The 24463-nt window shown below is 42.3% G+C and overlaps 1 protein-coding gene across 1 annotated transcript in view; it reads right to left on the reverse strand.

The window, feature by feature from the left end:
• The window catches only part of UBE2E2 (ubiquitin conjugating enzyme E2 E2), a 342164-nt gene that overhangs the window by 47669 nt on the left and 270032 nt on the right, over positions 1-24463 (reverse strand). Inside the window, exon 4 of the mRNA XM_073333493.2 lies at positions 12095-12227. Coding sequence (XP_073189594.1) covers positions 12095-12227 — 133 coding nt within the window. The remainder of the gene's footprint in view (positions 1-12094; positions 12228-24463) is intronic.

Genomic DNA, 24463 nt, shown 5'->3' on the forward strand with positions numbered 1-24463 from the left:
GTGTTCATGTCCATCACCTTTTAATTGTGTCCAAAATGAAACAATATCTACTTATGATAATGATACAGTATATTAATGGTAATTATGAAGCTGGCTAATCACCCACTCCACCTCAGTGGAAAGGCCATTAGAGGCAAAAGAAATATCATTTGAAGTAAACAGAGCAATACTAAGCATATATGTACCATATAAATATTTTCAATTGACATGCAGAGTTGGTAGGTCTAAAGATGGATTCTAGTACTGTAACTATAACAAAGAGCAAGTCAAGATGTTCTAAGAAGCTGTGTAAAGAAGTCCTTTGAAAATAATGGAAAGGGCAGAGGAGAACAAAGAAAATGGAAACATGTCCAGGTCACAGAGCTTCAGGATACAGAGCAATATTGAGTGATGTAGAGAGTCAAAAGCTTTCTCAGATAAAGACAGACAATACAAGTTTCTGTAAGATGACTTTATTCCTGATGTTATGTTGTGTGATTATGGAATTTAAAAAAGGCTGTGCCAGCCAAATGAAAGACAAAAAACAAATTTGAGAGATGTATTGGCTGTTATTTAAGCATTTTAATAAACTGTTTCTGTGGATAACTTTATGACTAGTTTAATCTTACAGACCAGCCATGTCTGTCACAATAACCCCCAAATGTAGCCTACCAATCTTTCCTTTTGGGGTATTGCCAAAATGCCCTTTCATGATAAGCTAAAGAAACCTATCTATTCTGACAGAAATGTAGTCAAACATCACACATCCAATATATTTAATTATTATTTTTTTAAACAATGTACTGTTTTTATGTGACTGAATTAACTGGTCTATAAAACTGCTGGACTATCAATAAACATTACACAGTTTCTTTCCCAAAGGGAAAGTTGGTGAGTGCCACCCAATCTCTGAGGTACAAAGAATTTCCTTCAAGAAACTGGGCACCCCCAACTTACATTTTGACAACTTAGAGCACTTTGTGTCTGCTTGGGGAGAAGGAAAGAGAGTGGTGGTGGTAGGAGTATCTAAGTTTGAGAGTGGGGAAATGGCAAGAGTTTATTTTGTACATGCGCCCTGAGTTTTGGATGAGATCGTTATAATCAAATATAAATAAACTACAGCTGTTGATTAATCGCAGTTAACACACGCCATTAACTCAAAAAAATTAATCGCAATTAATTGCAGTTTTAATCACACTGTTAAACAATAGAATACCAACTGAAATTTATCAAATATTTTGGATGTTTTTCTACATTTTCAAATATATTGATTTCAATTACAACATAGAATACAAAGTGTACAGTGCTCACTTTATATTTTTATTACAAATATTTGCACTGTAAAAATGATAAACAAAAGAAATAATATTTTTCAATTCACCTTATACAAGTACTGTAGTGCAATTATCTTTATCGTGAAAGCGCAATTTACAAATGTGGATTTTTTGTTGTTATGTAACTGGACTTAAAAACAAAACAAAGTAAAACTTTGGAGCCTACAAGTCCACTCAATCCTACTTCTTGTTCAGTCATTTGCTAAGACAAACAAGTTTGTTTACATTTACAAGAGATAATGCTGCCTGCTTCTTATTTACAATGTCACCTGAAAGTGAGAACAGGTGTTCGCTTGGCACTTTTGTAGTCGGCACTGCAAGATATTCACATTCCAGATATGCTAACATTCACATGCCCCTTCGCTTTGGCCACCATTCCAGAGGACATGTTTCCATGCTGATGACGCTTGTTAAACAAATAATGGATTCATTAAATTTGTGACTGAACTCCATGGGGGAGAATTGTATGTCTCCTGTTCTGTGTTTTACCTGCATTCTGCCATATATTTCATGTTATAGCAGTCTCGGATGATGACCCAGCATGTTGTTCGTTTTAAGAACACTTTAACTGCAGGTTTGACAAAATGCAAGGAAGATACCAAGGTGAGATTTCTAAAGATAGTTACAGTACTTAACCCAAGATTTAAGAATCTGAAGTGCCTTCCAAAATCTGAGAGGGACGAGGTAGGGAGCATGGTTTCAGAAGTGTTAAAAGAGCAACACTCTGATGTGGAAACTACAGAACCCGAACCACCAAAAAAGAAAATCAACGTTCTGCTGGTGGCACCTGACTCAGATGATGAAAAGGAACATTCATTGGTTTGCACTGCTTTGTATCATTATCAAGCAGAACCTGTCATCAGCATGGATGCATGTCCTCTGGAATGGTGGTTGAAGTGACATATTAATCTTTAGCGCATCTGGCATGTAAATATCTTGCAACGCTGGCTACAACAGTGCCATGCGAACGCCTGTTCTCACTTTCAGGTGACATTGTAAACAAGAAGCAGGCAACATTATCTCCTTGAAATGTAAACAAACTTGTTTGTGTGAGCGATTGGCTGAACAAGAAGAAGGACTGAGTGGACTTGTAGGCTCTAAAGTTTTACATTGTTTTATTTTTGAATGCAGTTATTTTTTGTACATAATTCTACATTTCTAAGTTCAATTTTCATGATAAAGAGATTGCACTATAGTACTTGTATTAAGTGAATTGAAAAATACTATTTCTTTTATTTTTACGGTGCTAATATTTATAATAAAAATAAATAAAAAGTGAGCACTGTATACTTTGTATTCTGTGTTGTAATTGAAATCAATGAAACATTGTGGAAAACATCCAAAAATATTTATATAAATAGTGTTCTATTATTGTTTAACAGCATGATTAATCACGTGATTCATTGCGATTAATTTTTTTAATCACACGATTAAGCACTTGACAGCCCTAAAATAAACAAACAAATAAATAAAAGGAAGCTTAATTTGGCATACTGAAAATATAGTGGGAAAGAATGATAATTATGAAACTCAGAAGAATTAGAAGGTACTTGAATTCCCAGAAAACCACAGTGCTTTACAATGCCATTTTATATCAGACGTGACCTTTGCTTGTACTGATAATATATATGTCCTCCTCCTCTCCTCTGTCTTGTCTCTTTCTATGTGTATCACAGTCCTCTGGTGCTTTCTGGTGTTCTCTGTGATTCTGTCCCTTTGATGGGCACTGAAGTTACTCCAATGGGGAGAAGGAAGAACTGCATCTGGACGTAACCTCCGCTGAAGTCTGCTGTGTACTGCCATGTAGTTTCAGTGTCATGTGAAGGTCCAAACAGTGAAATGGATAGTGTTACAAAGGGTTTGAGAGGGAGGGGAAATGCAGATTATAGTTTTCAGTCTTAACAGACAGCTGCCCTGGCAGCCCTGGATAGCAGGATTAAGAATCGTATTGCTGATTCTCACAATTTTTGTCATGACTCTTCTGATATTTGGTTACTTTTTAATGGTTCGCATACATTTCTGGTTTCTGCCTTCAATTAAGTTTCACTCTTTCCCCAACTGTCTTCTGTCTTCATTTACTGACAATGGGACTGAAGTCACAGGCTGCCTTCAGCAAGATGACCATCATGGCTCTTTCACTTTTATAGGTGAAAGTGAGCCTGCCCCCAGCAAGGACTGTGGATCTTTAATCTTCATATGAAGGCCAAGCAAGGATCAGAATAACAGAGAATGAGACTGTAAGGGCAGAAGGGTTTTTAGGAAACAGGACAAGAAACTATGAGGAATCGGGGGGAATGTGGGGAACAGAAGGTAGCTGAAAGGAGTTGCAGAGGAATGTGGCATGGCTTAGAATGACAATGGGATGGGCAGGAGACTCTGAGCTAAATATTGGGGGGAGGAGGAGCAAGAGGAGATAGGGTGTAATAGAGAGGCTGGGGGGGGAAGGGAGAACATGGAGAAACAGTGCCGGTAGGACAGTGGCTATTCTCATGAGTTAAGTCGGAGGGCTAGAGTGACAGCCGTCACACCCAGAATTATAGGAGAGGGTAAGTAGAGGCCTCTCTGAGTAGTGAATATGGATGCATGCAGTGTGCGTGTGTGTGTATTTCAGTTCATTTTGAACCTGAAATGCTAGCATACAAACTGGAGCGGGTGGGCAGCTTCCCCCCAAAAGATTAACATATCAGAAGGCAGGTGAAAAACAATGTGATTATTTTTTTGAAAAATCTCATGATTTTAAGACAAAATGATTTTTTGGGGTCTGGCATGATTTCTGAACGTAAGGTAATAGTAGGCATTGGAAATACACTTGGTAATACTTAAGAATGCGAGTTTTATGCTTGCTTTTCCCCTGAGATAAATGGCATCTTGAAAAATTAGCTATTATACTGCAGATAAGAAAAATTTGTCCTTAAAAACCAATCATGTATAAAATAAATATGAAAAGAGAAGTAAAAGCTCTGGACAAAAGGAACTGAAGTCTCATATATCAGACTGAATTTATGAAAAGAGCATAAGGCTTGTACCACAGGAGAGGGATTCTATAGTAGATAATGATATTTTGTGCATACAGATTAGCATTACATGACCATCATGTACGAAACATGAAAGAGATATTCAATATTGCTATTAAGACAAGATACTCTAGACACCGTTTGTGATATTTACAAAGAAACAAGACTTTCCTAGCATTCTAAATTGATTTAACGCAGCTAAACTTTCAAATCCTGACAACAATTTTTCAATCAATCAATATACATGTGAGATTTACAAGGAGAAATAGACTTTTCTGTTATTCTAGTTTTGATTTTGAAATGAGTTAGCATTATGAAAGCTTTCAAGTCCTGTGTACCATCTTTCAGGCAGTTGAGATTAAAGTCTTCAGAAAGATTAATGGTAGAGTTGGGATTATGGATTTTATATATCATTCAAATTCAAAATTAAAGGTAGCAGAAGTACAAGGATAATGACAGATATATCCACTTTGTAATAGCTATGAACAAATGGAATTGAGATCATAGGAGATTGAATACAGTCAAATATCTGAGTAGACATTATTAATAAAGATTATTCTTGATGAAAATGCAGACACTGTAGTGACAATTCCTGGAGGTAGTTTTCTTGAAAATATTCTTGTTTCCACAAACAGCTATGTGGGAGAACATGACATGGCCTACTGATTTGTAAAGACTTTCTGTTCTGGAGGGATGGAAACTGCGATAATGAAATGAACCCCCTTCATCTGACAACTTAGAGTGTATGAAATGTTGTGGTATTAATTTGTCACCAGGGGTGAACTTCAGAAGGTTCCCATTTCTCAATGGTGTGCATGCTTAGAAAATTTACCAATTTCTAATATGGAACAAAGTTACAAATAGGATTAGAATGGGTTAGTATTCTCCCAAGCTGACTAAATGGAGCAATATTCCTAGGTATATATGCCTCTACTTCCCAATACTGTAGAGGAAGTAGAGCCAGACATCTTTAGGAGATAGAGCTTTCTGGAAACCTTTAAGCATGAAAGGAAGATATTTAGCAAGAAACAGGAATCTCAAAGGTATTTGGAAAAGAGTTTGGAGAGTCCCATTAAGTCCTAGCAGAACTGCAGGAATATTTCCCTGGCATGACATCTAGATACTTTTATTAATTTTTGCAAATGGCCATTCAGAACAGGCCACCAATCCTTCTATTCAACCATCCACTGAAGCACAAGGAAGATATTTCATCTTTGGGTTGAAGTGAATCCTTGCCTTGCAGAATTTATGCTGTGTTTGTGAATCACGATCAAAATCTCATCAGCATCTGGCTTTTGCAGATGTGCTCTGCTTCACTTGGTCTGCTCCACACCTTATCACAGCTTGGCACCCCCTGACACCAAGATGATGCTTTAAAAAACAAACAAACAAAACACAACTGAAAAAAAAATGGTTAAAAGGTTGAAAAGAACTGAGTTCAAAGGGCAGTGGGGGAGATGGATATCATGAAAAGCAAATCAAACAGCATTCAGTGATATACCACAGAGATTTTTTTTTTTGCTATTTATGGAAAATAAGTTATTGATATTGATTTATAACTAATGTGCTATTAGGTTCATGTCTACCTTTCAGAAGGACACTGACAGGAATAGACAAGCAGAATAATTCAGGACTGGATAGGCAGGATGGAAAATATTGACCTTGGGAGAAGGATTGGTTTGTGTGGAGTGAAGGGAATCTGGTGGACTGGGGCAATACTGTTTAGGTACATGATCTTTTGGAATATAGCTGGGCCACATAGGGGGAATGGCCGTGAAACCTGAAGTGCTACAGAGAATACTATTGTTCCTGAAAGCATACTTTTTGATTCAGTTCAAATGAGCCTCCTGGCTTTACCAATCCCCCAACACAAGTTATTAAATGTACAAAAGATGGGGATGAAGCATCAGAGGGACTTTAAGAGCAGCAGACACAAAAGAGATGAGAAGATTTTAAAAATGAATGAGAGACATATGGATAATGGTTCCAAAGTCTTTAGAAATTGCTGGGGATGATGATAAAGGAGGAGATGGTTTAAACTGAGGGAGGATTTGGAAAGGGAAAATTTGAAAAAAAATAAGCAAACACTGAGTGGCTACAGGATTAAGTTCTTTTATGTGATGACGAAAAAGGCAGGAAAAAATGAGGAAGGAGGAAGGAATTTGAAAGTACAGAAAAGAGGCAGGAAAACTGTTTGACTACATGGAAGAATAAATTTAAAATGTTATTACTGGGCTCAAAAATATATCGGCCAAATTCCTCCTGGTTTTGGCTTGCACAGCTTTGCACATGTAAATATGTTTTCATATTATTTGATAAATATAAAGTTTTCTGAGTATTAACACTTATGTGCATAGGAGCTAGTACTCAAAAATGCATGAATAGGTTTTGAGTGTGCACAAAGGAACGGAGCCGTTGCCAAATTTCTGATTGCAGAAAACCAAACATCCTTGCCCCACCCCTGTCCCGCCCCTTCCCCCTGAAGCCCCACCCCTTCCCCGCCCCTTCTCCAAGGCCCTGCTCCTGCTCACTCCATCTCCCCTTCATCTGTCACTCGCTCTCCTCCACCCTTGCTCACTAGTTCATTTTCACTGGGATGGGGCGGGGGTTGGGGTGCAGGAGGGGGTGAGGGCTCCGGCTGGGGGTGCAGGCTTTGGAGTGGGGCCAGAAATGAGGGGTCTGGGGTGCAGGAGGAGGCTATGGGGTGGGGCCAAGGGGTTCAGAGTGTGGGAGGTGGTTCCAGGCTGGGGCAGAGGGTTAGGGTGCGGGGGAGAATGAGGGCTCCGGCTGGGGTTGTGGGCTCTGGTGTGGGGCCAGAGATGAGGGGTTTGGGGTTCATGAGGGGGCTCCAGGCTGGGGCAGGGGGTTGGGATACAGCAAGGGGTGCAGGGTGCAGGCTCTGGGAGGGAGTTTGGGTGAGGGAGTGGGCTCAGGGCTGGGGCAGGGGGTTCAGGTGCAGAAGGGGATGCAGGGTGCAGGCTCCAGGCGGCACTTACCTCAGGCAGCTCCCAGAAGCAGTGGCATGTCCCCCCTCTGGCTCCTAGGTGGAGGCACTGCCAGGTGTCTCTGCATCCTGTCCCATCCAGAGGTGCTGGCCCTGAAGCTCCCAATGGCCGTGGTTCCTGGCCAATGGGAGCTGGGGAGTGAGCGCTTGAAGCAGGGGCAGCGCGTGGAACTCCCTGGCTGCCCCTGAGCCTAGGAACCAAAGCGAGGACATGCCACTGCTTCCGGGAGCTGCCCAGAGCCAGGGGAGGCAGGGAGCCTGCCTTAGGCCCACTGCAGAGCCAATCAGACTTTTAGCAGCCCAATCAGCAGCGCTGACCAGAGCTGCCAGGGTCCCTTTTCGACCGGGCGTTCCAGTCGAAAATCAGATGCCTGGCAACCCTAATTACAAGTTCACCAGCAAAGTATTTTTCATAATTTTAAAAATATTTCCCCCCACTTCTCAACACACATACTCTCTCTCTCATTAATGGATTCCATGACATCTGCCAACAGAAAAATACTTTGACATCCATTGACTTCAGTGGGCTTTAGATTAGGTCTTGGAACAATAACTGTGTCTTGTGATATGGGCCTTTGGAACCTCAACCGAAGTCATGTGATTGCATCTGAGACTGGCAAGACATGTTTCTTGCCAGTGCTTCTGTGGTCAAATTTTGGGATTATCAAATTTGACAGTGTTCCTTTAAATGTTTCCTTAATGGTAACAGAGGGTAAAAGCAGCCTTATAAGTCTCAGGAGGAATGTATGAATTCTACAATAGTAACAAATGAGTGACAGGCTGTTTCAATTCTACACCCACGTGCAAGTCACCTACTCAGTATTGCTAACTGCAAGCATTAAAAAAAAACATGAATCAAGGCCCCCTCCCCGCCAAATCTTGATATGGCTTCCAAATCATGAGATTTTTCTTCAGAAAAACTAATAAGTTTTAGGTTCTTTTTATTTGCCTTTTAGTTTTAAGCCTTTTTTAAACTTTTCTTCACAACCATGAGGACTAAAAATGAATTAAAAAAATAAATAAAGTGGAGATTCTCAGATTCACACGACTCCAGAAGCTGGGGCTTTAAGAACAGCACCAAATATCACAAGTCTTAAAATAAAACTGAGAGAGGTGGCAATTCTGCCTACTTACCTACACAGAACTGTACCATGAAGCTTTCTACCAGATAGTCTGCCTCCTTGACAGATTTTTTTTAGGCTATACAAATCAAGGTTAGGAGGACAGATTTAAACAACATACTGACTGCAGCAGTTATCTTGTGACAGGTAGTCACCTTCCCACACTCCATTTCTCAAGGGACTTCCCAAAGGATTTTATACATGAGTCAGTTTCTGAGAGGAGGGAGAATATGCACACTGAAAACATGAACAATGTAAGATTCCTCAGAGCATGTTTGAAGATAGAGATTATTTACAACAATGGATGAAAGCTGTTAGAATAAAAGTCACACAGTTCAAAAAGGAGGTTTAGTAAAATACTGATACTGGTCCTCTGCACATACACCCCCATTTTTTTTTTATGGATAACAACTGACCTTGTTGTAATTGCTGGCCCTGTAATAGTACAATACAGTATCATCAGTTCTATCACCCTTTATCACAATACACGTTGTGACAGAGTCGGGCCAGATGGCTACAGGAGAGTAACAGAAGACAGATATATAAGCCCCAGGCTAAGTAGGTCCCTTTTCCCTGGGTAAGGTAACAGGGAAGGTTCCAGAACAATCAGGAACCTTCTGGAGACAATTAAGACAGGCTGATTAGAACAGCTGCAGCCAAACAAGAAGCTGCTAGAATCAATTAAGGCAGGCTAATCAGGGCACCTGGGTTTTAAAAAGGAGCTCTCTTCAGTTTGTGGTTGCGTGTGAGGAGCTGGGAGCAAGAAGCACTAAGAGCTAAGAATGAGAACGCGGACTGTTGAAGGGCTGAGGTGTACAAGCATTATCAGACACCAGGAGGAAGGTCCTGTGGGGAGGATAAAGAAGGTGTTGGGAGGAGGCCATGGGGAAGTAGCCAGGGAGTTGTAGCTGTCGCACAGCTGTTCCCGGAGTCACTCTAGACAGCTGCATTCCACAGGGCCCTGGGCTGGAACCCGGAGTAGAGGGCGGGCCCGGGTTCCCCCCAAATCCTCCCAAGTCCTGGTCAGACACAGGAGGAGTCGACCTGGACTGTGAATTCAGAAAAAACGGCCAAGCTGAGGGCTGCTGTGAAGCTCCAAGGTGAGCAAATCTGCCAATAAGCGCAAGACCCACCAAGGTAGAGCAGGAACTTTGTCACAACATGTATATTATTTATATGCACAAATGTCTTACAATGACAACTGGAAGCAAGAATAAAGGAGCACAAAACAGTGGTTAGAAAGCAGGATAAGAACTTCCCTATTTCATTAATAAGAAACACAAAATTTCATTACTCATTTTACAAAATAATATAGTCACCAAAATATAATTGAGTGTGGTCTGAAAAAGTCATTATCTCAGGGCGAGAGAGCAAATTGGACCTTTACCTTCTATTCAGAAAGGACTCATTTAATGTGTTTCCTCAAAACTGAAGTGCAGTTTCAACAGAAAGAAGAACCAGATCTTCCTCTCTCATATCTAGCTCTTTAGATAGCCGTATCAAAAAAAAGTATTGTGGTTTAGATTATTTTATGGCTTCACATTTCAGAGAGAGCTTAACGCTACTCTTATCATCTGCATGTGAATATCCCCTTTTGAGTTTTTTTGTTTTGTTTTTTTTTTTGCTATGGGACTGACATTAACTACTCTTAAAATGGCTGTAATTTTCCAATTTATGTGCCTAAAGTTAGGCACTTTAATCCATATTTAGGAACCTAAATTAGGGATTCTGTGGTGCATGTCTTGTTCTGTGGGCTGAAGAGACCCTGGAATAATTTAGACAGCCCAGGGGGGAGAGGGAAGGCTGTCTAAGGTCTGGTCTATATGCAAAACTTATAGCAGCATAGCTATGTAGGTCAGGGGTTTGAAAAAAACCACACTTCCTAAAAACATAGTTAAGCTGACAAAACCCTCAGTGTAAATGCAATTATGAGGCCAGACCAGTGCATATGGTGCATCTACATCAGGGGGCTCTGCCTCGATAGCTATGCCAACATGAGCTCTGTAGTGCAGGCATACCCTACGCGACAGTGGTTCTTTCTTTCTTTCTTTCTTTCTTTCTTTCTTTCTTTCTTTCTTTCTTTCCAAAAGCCAACGTCTTATTGCGTGTTAGGGCCGAGTTCCAGCCAGCGGGACCCTCCAGCCGCGGCCGCCCTGCTATGCGCCGGTCGGGGGCAGCAGCCACTTTGGGGCCCATCCTCCGCGTGGGAGGGAAGGGGTTAATCGCTCAGGCTTCCTTATTGGCCACAGCGCTGCCTGGAATCTCTGCAGTGCTGTGATTCTATAGCCACCCTCAGCCCCACTCCTGCCAGGACTCTATACAGGGATAAGTGAGGGGGTCCTTGTGAGGCAGCTTTACAGCTATGTTCTACAGTGCCTATGCTTGGAGAATCCTCCCCTACTGGGGTATGGGGCATTTAATCCTCTTTGCCCTGCTCTGGCTCTTTTATGCAGTGTAAAGGGGCCAGAGTGGGCCTGAAGGTCTCCGCCCTGATTTTCAGATGGCCTGAGCACCGAAAGCTTCAACTGACTTAAATAGGAGGGGCTATGGATTCTCATCACTTTTGAAAGCCAGGCCTCTTATTTACGTGCCTAAATATGAATTGGAAAGTTTTGGCTAAAACAGTGGTCAGGGGGATAGATGAACCTCAACTATAACATTCTTGTCAGTGACCTCAATGTTTAGATACTCTGGGATACTACAGAACAAGGTTGTGATACACTTTGTTTCTTCTGTAGGCTGAGCACACTGCACACCTCAGGATCTTCTCATATCTCTCCAATCTCCCCCACAAGGTCCCTGTCTGCCAACCTCCCATCCCCCTCTATTTCAGGGACCCCCTGCAATCATCTCTTCTGCTGTGTGCCCCCTCCTCCCCCTTGCCCTCCCTACCATGCCCCCCCATTCTCTTCCTCCATGCCAGGGCTCTTTTTGCCACCCACTCCAACTGCATACCAGGGTTGTGTGTGCCACCCGTTCCCTCATGCCAGGGCCTTTGTATGCCGCCCATACTAGGGCCCCACCCCATTCCCTCTGCAAGCCATGGGCTATGTATGCCCTCCATAACTCCCCTTCAACCCCCCACCAGGGTTCCCCATTTCCCCGCTGTTCCTCCTCATTCTCCCCCATGCCCCCCCCCCACCATTCTTATTCTCCTTTCTGTTTCAGGCGAGGTCTACACTACAAAGTTTTACTGACATATGCGCCAGAATATGCCAGAATTCCCCTTGAAGCGTAGCCTGACAAAAGAGTTATTTTGCCTGTGTAGCTTATGTTATTTGGGGAGGTGGTTGAATGATACCAGTAAAAGCACTCCTTTTGCCTGTATGAGATGTGTTTCCACCATGAGGGGCTTTCCCAGTACAGCTATACCAGCAAAGCATTTGCAGTGTAGATTAGCTGTTACAGTGTTAACATTTTTAAACTGTAGTGGGAGGGTGTACTGAGGAAAAATGAAGGGTACTGTTAGGCTGGAATATGTTAATGGTTAACTGATTCTTTGATCTAAAGACAACTATAGAGGTGGCTGATGCTGCTAGCTCTCTTGTTGCACAATGATTAGTAAAAAGGAGTACTACGGACATATACCATTTAATTATTTACTGGGTACTGCTATTTTACTTTTAAAATTCTTCTACTAACCTTAGGTGGTTTAAAAGGATAGTCTGGTGAAAAGGTAATGTCAAGGAAGAAAACTCCCCCTTCATACACAGAACCTGGAGGCCCCAGTATAGTTGACCTCCATTCATAAATGTTGTCTCCTTTGGGTCCAGCACTAAAACAGAAAACAAAAATATGGCATAATGAGTAACCACATAAAACTGAGCATATAGTACATCAGTTATATTTATGATAACATTATCTGGCAATCAGAGCACCAGAAGCAAAAATAATATATTGCATTCATGGAGCTGTTCCCCAATAATACATTTGTCTGATGCCATCTTCTTTTTCACCCAAAGTGGTAATCAGACACGTAAATGTAGTATAATCACTGTATTAATAAATTATTCAAATAATTATAGAAAGATTAGCTTCCTGACTGCAACTAAAATATTCTTAGCGGAGGGAGGTGAGGCAGTATTTACAATACAAGGAGACAGAGACTACTTGTCTGTCAGCCATGCAGTATTCAACTACCTCCTTATCCACCTCATCACTAGGTGGCATTGCAGCAACACACATTATTATACAGGACAGACTGCATTAAAATCTTGGCACCATACAAATGACCTTCTGGCTGGATGCTCTAAGTCACTATTCTAAATCACTCCAATGACTAATACAGAAGGCTGTTTTACTCTACAATTATTACAATGTACAGAAAAGCTTATCAAAAGAAAGAGATACTAGCAGGTTAAATTGTAGGATTATGTTAATATAAATTCCTCATTTAAACTACCAGAGTAGTAACATATATTTAAAATGTACAGAATATAGCTCTATATTTGGAAATAGAAAACCTCCCTCCTGTATTCAATCAACATCTAGGCACATTGAAAACTAATATATTTTTTGCAACACGGCTTCCATATAAATCAAAGTAAACTCTTTTCAAATAACACAAGCTCAGCCTCAGAACCATACATTTTATTCAGTGTGGACTTTCACGTGCAGGATTTTAGTTGCAGTGAGCTCAACCCTAACGTTTATTTTTTCTGTGGATGTGTTAGTTACTTGATTTCAGTAAATATCAATAACATATTCAGATCTAATTAGTTGATAAGCTAGGTTCTAATACAAGTAATATTTTGTGTTTGAAGAACCTACAGAATACCTCTAGGTTAGTGGTTTGTCTATATACAACAACAACAACGTCAAACATTATTTCTAATTAAGATCAGTCATGATGGTGACTTCTGTGATGTGGGCACCTACCATATTTTACAGGAAAGACGGGTTAGTGGATTTTTCAAAATAAGTGTCACAGTATTTTCTTAAGGCATTTCTTATGAAATAATTCTTGTTATGACTGCAATAAAGAATTCCAGAGCATGAAGGGTTTGTGAAATAGCTGTATGTCTAGAACAGATGAAAGCTCTTGGCTATGCTCCCTGCCTCACAATGTACCCAAGGCGTACAATTATTACATAACATCATGTCATGTTCACTTCTCAACTATTCATTTTGTTCACTGAAAGTTAATAAACCCTCTTCCACCTGAAATTCCTTCAGCTCCCTTCATTAAAACGTCTGATTGTATGATTCCCCACATACAACTGGGTGTCTTACTACTGTGCAGTGTACCAGTTCATTAGTAATGATATCTACATCAATTTTCTATAAGAGCTGCTAATGCATCTTGTATTTCTAAACTACACACTTCTTAACAAAAATGTGTTGCAGACACTATCATATTATGGAACCATCATCTTATAATATCAGCCATGCTACCAAAACTAGCAATTGTTGTAAAGATAAAATCTGTCTTTTTAAGCATCACAACAGCAAAAGAGTTGCTACCCATCTGTATCTCACAATGTCTGTAATACATCAGTTTGCTAGCTGCCAAACAAATTTAATTTACCCGGTTCTCAGCTTGCATTAACCTTTGAATAATAAAGCACAGCTGAGACTGCTGTAAGAAACAAACCAGAGAATTAATAATTAAAAACACCTCCACAGCCTTTGGAAAGACCAATCATAAGCCATCAGGGGAGGTTTAATTGTGACTGAACTAGGCATTAAAAGGGCTAATTGTACACTTTATAAACCTAAACAAATGCTGGGGTCACAGCACTGCTACAGTATGTGAGGGACACAGAAAACAAAGCCCTAAAAGCCCTAGGCAATTAGTTCAAATGAAAAAGGCAAGAAGTAAACGCAGTAAACTTTACATTAAAAAAAAAAACAACAACCCATAATCTGCAAAGAAAATCCCTTGCCATTTTCTACAGAGACAAATTTTCTAATATTGGTAAAAGCAACTACTCATTTGATGCCAGCAGGCTAAAATGGAAGTGATATAAATGTCAAACATAGATAAAAGGTTAAATACAGTAAGCATCAAAAGAAAATCCTATTTTTACTAGACTCCATTTAGCCTGCGTGAGACAGCTGGGCCCTCTTTTGGTTTTAAGTACAACTCGTGCTTTTGATTCTGGAGAATCAAAACTTAAAACTGTACCCAGCTGCCCATTATACTTACAGTTCCATAACTTAATTTGATCATATTGTTTTGCCTACATGTTTAGCAGTGTTAGCATTTGAAGTCAACAACCTCTTAATTTGAATAGTAGAAAAATGCCACATCTGTCAATTCAACTGTTTCAGCATGTCCAGCTGCATGCCCAGCCTGACAGCACTGCGATGGACATTGATTTATATTAATTCAAAGATTATCTTTGCAACTCAGAGGGACAGAAACATTATAATTATTTATTTATTTTAAATAACAGCTTAAATTATGTCAAGGGTAGCAAAACTCTGTGTCTGCAATGTTTTCATATTTGGATGATCAGTGACAGTAAGCTTGGTCAACCGATATAAAATAGAGATTTATGTGCACAATGAAAGAGCTAACAGCAAGCACCAGCATAACCCTTCTTCTCTTGCACATTAATAATACTAAAGTTCAATAGATGTATTATTTCTTTCCCTTCTTTCCTAATTAAGGCTTTTATTACAGTCACCTTTTACGATATTGACAACAAGAGTGACAACACATGAGGTTTCTCCAGAGAAAATTCCCCTATGTGCAAGCCTTCAGCTAAATCAGAGTTATAATGCAAGAGAATTTAATTACCCTTCTCTTTACGTGGACATTTGCCCCATACAGTGAAGCCCAAATATTTTACATTCAGTGTGATTTATATTCCAGCTCCATTAATACTATTGGCAATTCAACCAAAGATCTCAATGAAAGTAAAGTAAACATCTCAGTGCTTGAAACTGTTATCGTTGGAAGGATTGATACAGATGCACACCAGTTTGGCAAAGGGGAGATTAAATCATCTAATGCTGAACCGACTCAGAGCAGAGCACATATAAATGCTGCTTCCCACTCAGCTGATGTTAAACCAGTCAGTTTCAATAATGGGGATAACGATGGCTGTAGCAGTTCCAGATGGAATCAGATCAACCATAAAGATACGATAGTTGGGATAAGGACTGATCTGTCAGATATGCCAATGATTCAGTCTCCAAATTTGAGACCTGATTCTTAAATACTAAAAGTGGTGAAAGATATAACAAAAGAATGAACAAAACAAGAAGAATTCAAGGCCATTCTAAAGCTGGCAATGGACCCGTCCAAGATTTCGAGCATCTATTTCAGGTGAAATTTGTAAGCGATGGCTGACGAAGTGTAGTGTAAGCATATGTCCTCATAGGATTTGGATTTAGCAATGACTTGTCCACTGATAGCTCTGTATTGTCATTATTCCCTTACAATGAATGATACACTCCATAGTGTACTGTCTGTCATATCCACTGGGGACACTCTTCCACAGCTCACTGGCATACTTGGGGGTGGGATGATAACAAGTCAGTTCCATGCCACCTCCAGAATGACATCAATATGTAAGTGCTAAATTAAGGACAAAAAACTGGATAATTTAAAAATGATCTCCTGTATATTTCATCGTGCAGCACATCTCTCCTAACAAGAAACATACCTCTCTCTCTGCCGTTGCCTCTAGCCTATGTGCAATCTACTTGCAGGTGAAATGTGTGCACACCACTTAGAGGAGAAATATATGTTCCTCAGATGCTTCAGAAACAACTGTAATTGAATCCATTTTGTTTTAAATGTGGCTAATGTGTTGAGTATTTTCTATTCTCTTAACATATTTTAGGCAGGCAGCTGCTTGAAAGAAGATGTACTAAAAGCTGCTTGTCCAGTACAAAGCATGATGAACACCAAACCTTAACTTCATTTAAAGAGTGCACTATAATATTCAGGTTACACTGGTGTATCATTGAATTAACGAGAGTTCCATTACTGCGTCAGTATTACTACAGATTGTCCTAGACATATTATTAAAGAGAGTTCTCTGGAGAACAGAACAAAAACATGGTTGATTTTTATTTTAATCAGAGCTGTAAATTTGTACATAAATCTACTCACTTTACAGAGTGTTGGTCAAAATCAATGAAAATGCAAAAGGTCAAAGAAATAAAAGTATCTCCCATGTGGGTTGAAGTAGACAAATGGAATCAATTAATCACAATACTGTTATTTTCAATTAGATTTCTTAATCAAACATATGTTTAGTATCAAAGGACCAAACACTTCCTCCTAGTTCTGTCAGCGTAGGGAGCATAAACCTGTGCACTGGGTAAGGGAAGTTTTGGAACATGGGAGGGCCAGTTCAAGGCTATGCTCCCCTTTCCCTCTCCTCTGGATCCTACTGGAAATATGAATTTTGGCGTCTGACCTTACTGCCACATCTGCAGGGAGGAAAAAGAGAGATTACCTACCACCCTTAATCAGAGTTCTTCAAGACGTGTGGCTCGTCTTGTATTCCACCGTGGGGTACACATGTGCTCCATGCACCTGTGACCAGAATATTCATACTGGCAGCCTCCGTTGGTCTGTGCCTGTGCACTTTCTTGCCTCAGGTGCCAAACTGAGGAACTAAGGACCGACTGCCTCTCCAGTTCCTTCTCTACAGTGAATTAGAGTTATGATCCAAAGCAGAGGGGAAGAAGTGCAGGTAGTAGAATACAGTTAGAGACCACACATCTCAAAGAATTCCCATTACAGAAGGTAGGTAATCTCTCTTTCTTCTCTGAGTGCTGGTCCCTATCTGTATTCCACTCTGGGTGATTGACAAGCAGTACTCATGAAGAAAGGTGGGCATGAGGACCCTTGTGGTACTGAAATTGAAGACCAGAGGATGCATCAGGTGAGGGGTGTGCACTAGGGTATAGTGTTTTGTGAAGGCACGAATGAGACTCCATGTGGCTTCTTTGTATTTGTCAATGAGAGGTACTTCCTGAAGCAAAGTTACCGAAATGGCCTTTGCTCTGGTGGAGTGCGCCCTCGCTCTGTGAGGTGGAGAAGTCTCAGACAATTGGCATGAATATGGCATCCATTGCTAGCAGCTGTCCACTCTGTTTCTGTCTTTCACTACTTTCCCCTACTGCCTCTTGGTTAGCTTCAGACAGTGAATGAAGCACCGGCAGAGGGGGTGTTGGAGCAGCAGGGAGTCCATAGCTGCCTATCCAGATGCCACAGTGATTCCAGTAGGTGTTTTACAAATGTGTGCAATAAACAGTTGCCACAGAAACCAAAGGAGTAAACTGCTCCACAACAAAAACAAAGGAACACCAGCAGCCAACTCTGAGACCCCCTGTGGCAATGGGCATGGTGCTTTGGCTAGTAACGCCTCTGCTATGAATAAAATAATCATAGCAAAATCTGAGGAAACGAAAAGAAATAAGATAAAATTGGGGTGAACCAGGCTGGGTAAAATAAGAATGACTTCAGTCATAAACAAACATTACCCATACACTTTTCTTTTCTTTCTTTTGGTAAAGATTCAGAAAGCTCACAAAGGCTCATTTCCTCATGATTTTCATTTTCATGAACTTTCATTTCACCTCTTTCTTCTGGATGAGGCTGAAAAGTTCATGTCAAAATTCTGTAAGAGTTGCTTTTCTTAGGGTATTTCCAGACTTGCTCCCTCTACTTAAAATTAGAGATCAGGCCTAGACAGAAAGTTTGGCTTCCTGGGATCTAACGTTCTAAAGTTTGGGGTTTGAGCTGGATTCAGTGCTTTAGTTCAGCACATTAAATTGCTGTAAGTTTACACTGTGCCTTAGTCTGAGGATCAAACATAATTAAATTAAGACTTTCAACACCCTTTCTGAGAGACAGGAAAGTTTCATTATCCCTCTTTTACATGAGAAATATGAAGCAAAGCAGGGTTACCAGGTGTCCAGTTTTTGACTGGAATGCCTGGTTGAAAAGGGACCCTGGTGGCTCCGGTCAGCACTGCTGACCAGGCCGTTAAAAATTCAGTTGGTTCAGGGCTGGCAGGCTCTCTTCCCAGCTCTGCCCGGCTCCCTGGAAGCAGCGACATGTCTCTCCAGCTCCTAGATGTAGGGATGGCCAGGGGGGCTCTGTGCACTGCCCCCGTCCTGAGCATCAACTCCACAGCTCCCATTGGCCAGGAAGAGTTTGTAATGGTAATTGGTAAAAAAAAAAAAAAAATCATAAAGGAATAGTAATGTGTCCTTTAATGCATCTCAAAATATTGTATCCATATACTTATTAGAGCAACTGTGTTCATTATGTACTGTAGTGCCTCATTATAAGACTTCTCTAGTTTCAGCAATGGGTCTCTCAGATGTATTTTTACTACCACAACCTGAGATGTAATTTATACTTTGGGGCTATCTGCTGTTTTCGTCTTGGCAACAAGCCCGCAATACACTAAGTCAGTGAGCAAAAGGCTTTATGTGAGGCATCTTATTTGCTTTCTTCTGATTAATTTCCTCTGAGTACCTGTCACTGAAGCTGTCATAAATATAAAGGGAAGGGTAAACCCCTTTGAAATCCCTCCTGGCCAGGGGAAAGCTCCTCTCACCTGTAAAGGGTTAAGAAGCTAAAGGTAACCTCGCTGGCACCTGACCAAAATGACCAATGAGGAGACAAGATACTTTCAAAAGCTGGGAGGAGGGAGAGAAACAAAGGGTCTGTGTCTGTCTGTATGCTGTTTTCTGCCAGGGATAGACCAGGAATAGAGCCTTAGAACTTTTAGTAAGTAATCTAGCTAGGTACGTGTTAGATTATGATTTCTTTAAATGGCTGAGAAAAGAATTGTGCTGAATAGAATAACTATTTCTGTCTGTGTATCTTTTGTGTAACTTAAGGTTTTGCCTAGAGGGGTTCTCTATGACTTTGAATCTAATTACCCTGTAAGATATCTACCATCCTGATTTTACAGGGGGGATTTCTTTATTTCTATTTACTTCTATTTTTATTAAAAGTCTTCTAGTAAGAAAACTGAATGCCTTTTCATTGTTCTCAGATCCAAGGGTTTGGGTCTGTGGTCACCTATGCAAATTGGTGAGGCTTTTATTCCAACATTTCCCAGAAAAGTGGGGTGCAAGTGTTGGGAGGATTGTTCATTGTTCTTAAGATCCAAGGGTCTGGGTCTGTAGTCACCTAGGCAAATTGGTGAGGCTTTTTACCAAACCTTGTCCAGGAAGTGGGGTGCAAGGTTTTGGGAAGTATTTTGGGGGGAAGGACGCATCCAAACAGCTCTTCCCCAGTAACCAGTATCAGTTTGGTGGTGGTAGCGGCCAGTCCAAGGACAACGGGGGTAATATTTTGTACCTTGGGGAAGTTTTGACCTAAGCTGGTAAAGATAAGCTTAGGAGGGTTTTTCATGCAGGTCCCCACATCTGTACCCTAGAGTTCAGAGTGGGGGAGGAACCTTGACATGGTGGCACAGTGGTGGGATTAACCTGAAATCATTTTGAGATCCAGTTGAGATTTTTTGAACTAGAAATACAGATTTTAAAAAGAAATTTTTAGGAAGTCCAGAAAGCAGCTTTGAAACTGAAAGCAGCTTGGTTTCTCTCTGCTTTGTGGCCAAGCAGAGACAAAAGGGGATTATCTTGTGAATTGCAGGTTTTCTTTGCCTGGAGGCAGGGTACTTAACTCCTGCAGGGAAATTCACAGTCTTCCAACCCAGAGGTTTTTTTTTTTCTTTTCTTCCTAAAAGTAAATAGGGGGTGTGTGTTCTACCCATTTGCTTTTTCTTTGGGCTGGGTAAGCAGGTTTCCAAGTAGTTGGAGGTTTTTTGCTTTAATTTGGGCCCAGAGCAGAGACAAGGGAATTGTCTTTTTCTGTAGGCTGTCAATCACTATCAGAGAATAGGTATTCTATTCCAGCACAGCAAAATTTTACAGCCAAGTTTTGTTTGTTTATTTCTAAACCTCGGGTGTAAAGTTAGTAAAAACAGAGAGGTTAGAATGGCAAAATCCGTGGCTCGACTACAGCTCGAATTAGCCAAATTTCAGGCTGAGGAAAGACAAAGGGAACATGAAAGACAGATAGAACTCATGCAGCTGAAGAAGGAACAAGAAAGGGAGGCAGAACAACACCAAGCGGCTGCTCACAGGAGAGCTATGGAAGCAAGGGACAAAGAACTGGAGGAAAAAGAGAGGAAGTATGTGGAGGAGATGGAGAGGATAAAGGCCCAGCAGAATATACCAACAAACCCTAGCAATCCTTCTCCAGGTACCACTTCCCATCCCAGAAAGTTCCCCACCTACAAGGCAGGTGATGATACTGAGGCCTTCTTAGAAAACTTCGAAAGGGCCTGCCTTGGGTACAACATCTCTACTGACCAATACATGGTAGAGCTGAGGCCGCAGCTCAGTGGACCCTTAGCTGAGGTGGCAGCTGAAATGCCTAAAGAACACATGAACAAGTATGAACTGTTTAAATCCAAGGCGAGAGTCAGAATGGGGATAACACCCGAGCAGTCTCGTCGGAGGTTCAGAGCCCTAAGGTGGAAACCAGACATGTCATTTACCCGACATGCCTACCACATTGTGAAACATTGGGATGCCTGGATATCAGGAGCAAGTGTTGAATCTCCAGTAAATTTGCACTTCCTAATGCAAATGGAACAATTCTTAGAGGGTGTTCCTGAGGAAATAGAAAGATACATCCTAGATGGGAAACCCAAAACTGTAATTGAGGCAGGAGAGATTGGAGCCAGATGGGTGGAGGTGGCAGAGAAGAAGAAAACTGGTCGCAGTTGGAGCGGAGACCAGAAGGGACCACCCCAGACCACACCCTATTACCGGGGGCCGCCCAAAGCCCCACCTACCTCCCAAAGAACCCTCCAGACCCCTTATCGTCCCACCACCCCGTTCTCCAGCAACCCTCCTCGCCCCAGTGACCCGTCAGCTGGACGATGTTTTAAGTGTAACGAGCTGGGGCATGTAAAGGCCAACTGCCCCAAGAACCCCAACAGATTACAGTTCATTGCACCGGAATCACACCAGAGGTCCACAGGCCCAGATACCTCCCAGATACCCTTGGAGCGGAGGGAAACTGTGAGTGTGGGCGGGAAGAAGGTCACCGCGTGGAGGGACACCGGAGCACAAGTGTCAGCTATCCATGCTTCCTTAGTGGACCCCAATTTAATCAACCCAGAGATCCAAGTGACGATTCAACCCTTCAAGTCCAACTCTTTCAATTTGCCTACAGCCAAGTTGCCTGTCCAGTACAAGGGCTGGTCAGGAATGTGGACTTTTGCAGTCTATGATGATTATCCCATCCCCATGCTGTTGGGGGAAGACTTGGCCAATCATGTGAAGCAGGCCAAGAGGGTGGGAATGGTCACCCGCAGCCAGGCTAAACAAGCCGTGAGGCCTAGCTCTGTTCCGGAAACTTCTATCAGGACCCAGTCAGAGGTGATGGACCCGGACCCCAGGCCAATGTCTACAACAGCAGTAGTGGATCCAGTCCCAGAGACCCAGACGGAACCAGTCCCAGAACCGGAACCAGCCAAACAACCAACACCAGACCCCGTGCCAGCACTGAATCCAGTACTTGCAACCTCAACACCAGAGGGCCCCACCGAACCTGAACTGGCAGCAGCCGATAACCCTACACAAGAGGCTCAGCCGGAGCCTGAATCCCAACATAGTGCACCAGCGGAGAGCGGTTCACAGTCAACAGAAACAGCTCCATCCCCTATATCGCTTCCAGAGGGACCAAGCCTAGGTCCACAATCCCATGAGGAACTGATGTCCCCAGCATCAAGGGAACAGTTCCAGACCGAACAGGAAGCAGATGAAAGCCTCCAGAGAGCTTGGACGGCGGCACGGAGCAACCCACCGCCTCTCAGCTCTTCTAATCAATCCAGGTTTGTTGTAGAAAGAGGACTTTTATACAAGGAAACTCTTTCTGGTGGACACCAGGAAGACTGGCATCCTCAGAGACAGTTGGTAGTTCCAACTAAACACCGGGCCAAGCTCTTGAGCTTAGCCCATGATCACCCTAGTGGCCATGCTGGGGTGAACAGGACCAAAGACCGTTTGGGGGGATCATTCCACTGGGAGGGAATGGGCAAGGATGTTTCTACCTATGTCCAGTCTTGTGAGGTGTGCCAAAGAGTGGGAAAACCCCAAGACCAGGTCAAAGCCCCTCTCCAGCCACTCCCCATCATTGAAGTTCCATTTCAGCGAGTAGCTGTGGATATTCTGGGTCCTTTTCCGAAAAAGACACCCAGAGGAAAGCAGTACATACTGACTTTCATGGATTTTGCCACCCGATGGCCGGAAGCAGTAGCTCTAAGCAACACCAGGGCTAAAAGTGTGTGCCAGGCACTAGCAGACATTTTTGCCAGGGTAGGTTGGCCCTCCGACATCCTCACAGATGCAGGGACTAATTTCCTGGCAGGAACTATGAAAAACCTTTGGGAAGCTCATGGGGTAAATCACTTGGTTGCCACTCCTTACCATCATCAAACAAATGGCATGGTGGAGAAGTTTAATGGAACTTTGGGGGCCATGATACGTAAATTCGTAAATGAGCACTCCAATGATTGGGACCTAGTATTGCAGCAGTTGCTCTTTGCCTACAGAGCTGTACCACATCCCAGTTTAGGGTTTTCCCCATTTGAACTTGTATATGGCCGTGAGGTTAAGGGGCCATTGCAGTTGGTGAAGCAGCAATGGGAGGGATTTACACCTTCTCCAGGAACTAACATTCTGGACTTTGTAACCAACCTACAAAACACCCTCCGAACCTCTTTAGCCCTTGCTAAAGAAAACTTACAGGATGCTCAAAAAGAGCAAAAAGCCTGGTACGATAAACATGCCAGAGAGCGTTCCTTCAAAGTAGGAGACCAGGTCATGGTCTTAAGGGCGCTCCAGGCCCATAAAATGGAAGCATCGTGGGAAGGGCCATTCATGGTCCAGGAGCGCCTGGGAGCTGTTAATTATCTCATAGCATTCCCCACCTCCAACCGAAAGCCTAAGGTGTACCATATTAATTCTCTAAAGCCCTTTTATTCTGGAGAATTAAAGGTTTGTCAGTTTACAGCCCAGGGAGGAGACGACGCTGAGTGGCCCAAAGGTGTCTACTACGAAGGGAAATGTGGTGGTGGTGTGGAAGAGGTGAACCTCTCCATGACCCTTGGGCGTATGCAGCGACAGCAGATCCAGGAGCTGTGCACTAGCTACGCGCCAATGTTCTCAGCCACCCCAGGACTGACTGAACGGGCATACCACTCCATTGACACAGGTAATGCTCACCCAATTAGGGTCCAACCTTACCGGGTGTCTCCTCAAGCTAAAACTGCTATAGAACGGGAGATCCAGGATATGTTACAGATGGGTGTAATCCGCCCCTCTGAAAGTGCATGGGCATCTCCAGTGGTTCTAGTTCCCAAACCAGATGGGGAAATACGTTTTTGCGTGGACTACCGTAAGCTAAATGCTGTAACTCGCCCAGACAACTATCCAATGCCACACACAGATGAACTATTAGAGAAACTGGGACGGGCCCAGTTCATCTCTACCTTGGACTTAACCAAGGGGTACTGGCAGGTACTGCTAGATGAATCTGCCAAGGAAAGGTCAGCCTTCATCACACATCTTGGGCTGTATGAATTTAATGTACTCCCTTTCGGGCTGCGAAATGCACCCGCCACTTTCCAAAGACTTGTAGATGGTCTCCTAGCGGGATTAGGAGAATATGCAGTCGCCTACCTTGACGACGTGGCCATATTTTCGGATTCCTGGGCAGACCACCTGGAACATCTACAAAAAGTCCTTGAGCGCATAAGGGAGGCAGGACTAACTGTTAAGGCTAAGAAGTGTCAAATAGGCCTAAACAGAGTGACTTACCTTGGACACCAGGTGGGTCAAGGAACTATCAGCCCCCTACAGGCCAAAGTGGATGCTATCCAAAAGTGGCCTGTCCCAAAGTCAAAGAAACAGGTTCAATCCTTCTTAGGCTTGGCCGGTTATTACAGACGATTTGTACCGCACTACAGCCAAATCGCTGCCCCACTGACAGACCTAACCAAAAAG

The sequence above is a fragment of the Lepidochelys kempii genome, chromosome 2 (assembly GCF_965140285.1).
Source record: "Lepidochelys kempii isolate rLepKem1 chromosome 2, rLepKem1.hap1, whole genome shotgun sequence".
NCBI lineage: Eukaryota > Metazoa > Chordata > Testudines > Cheloniidae > Lepidochelys > Lepidochelys kempii.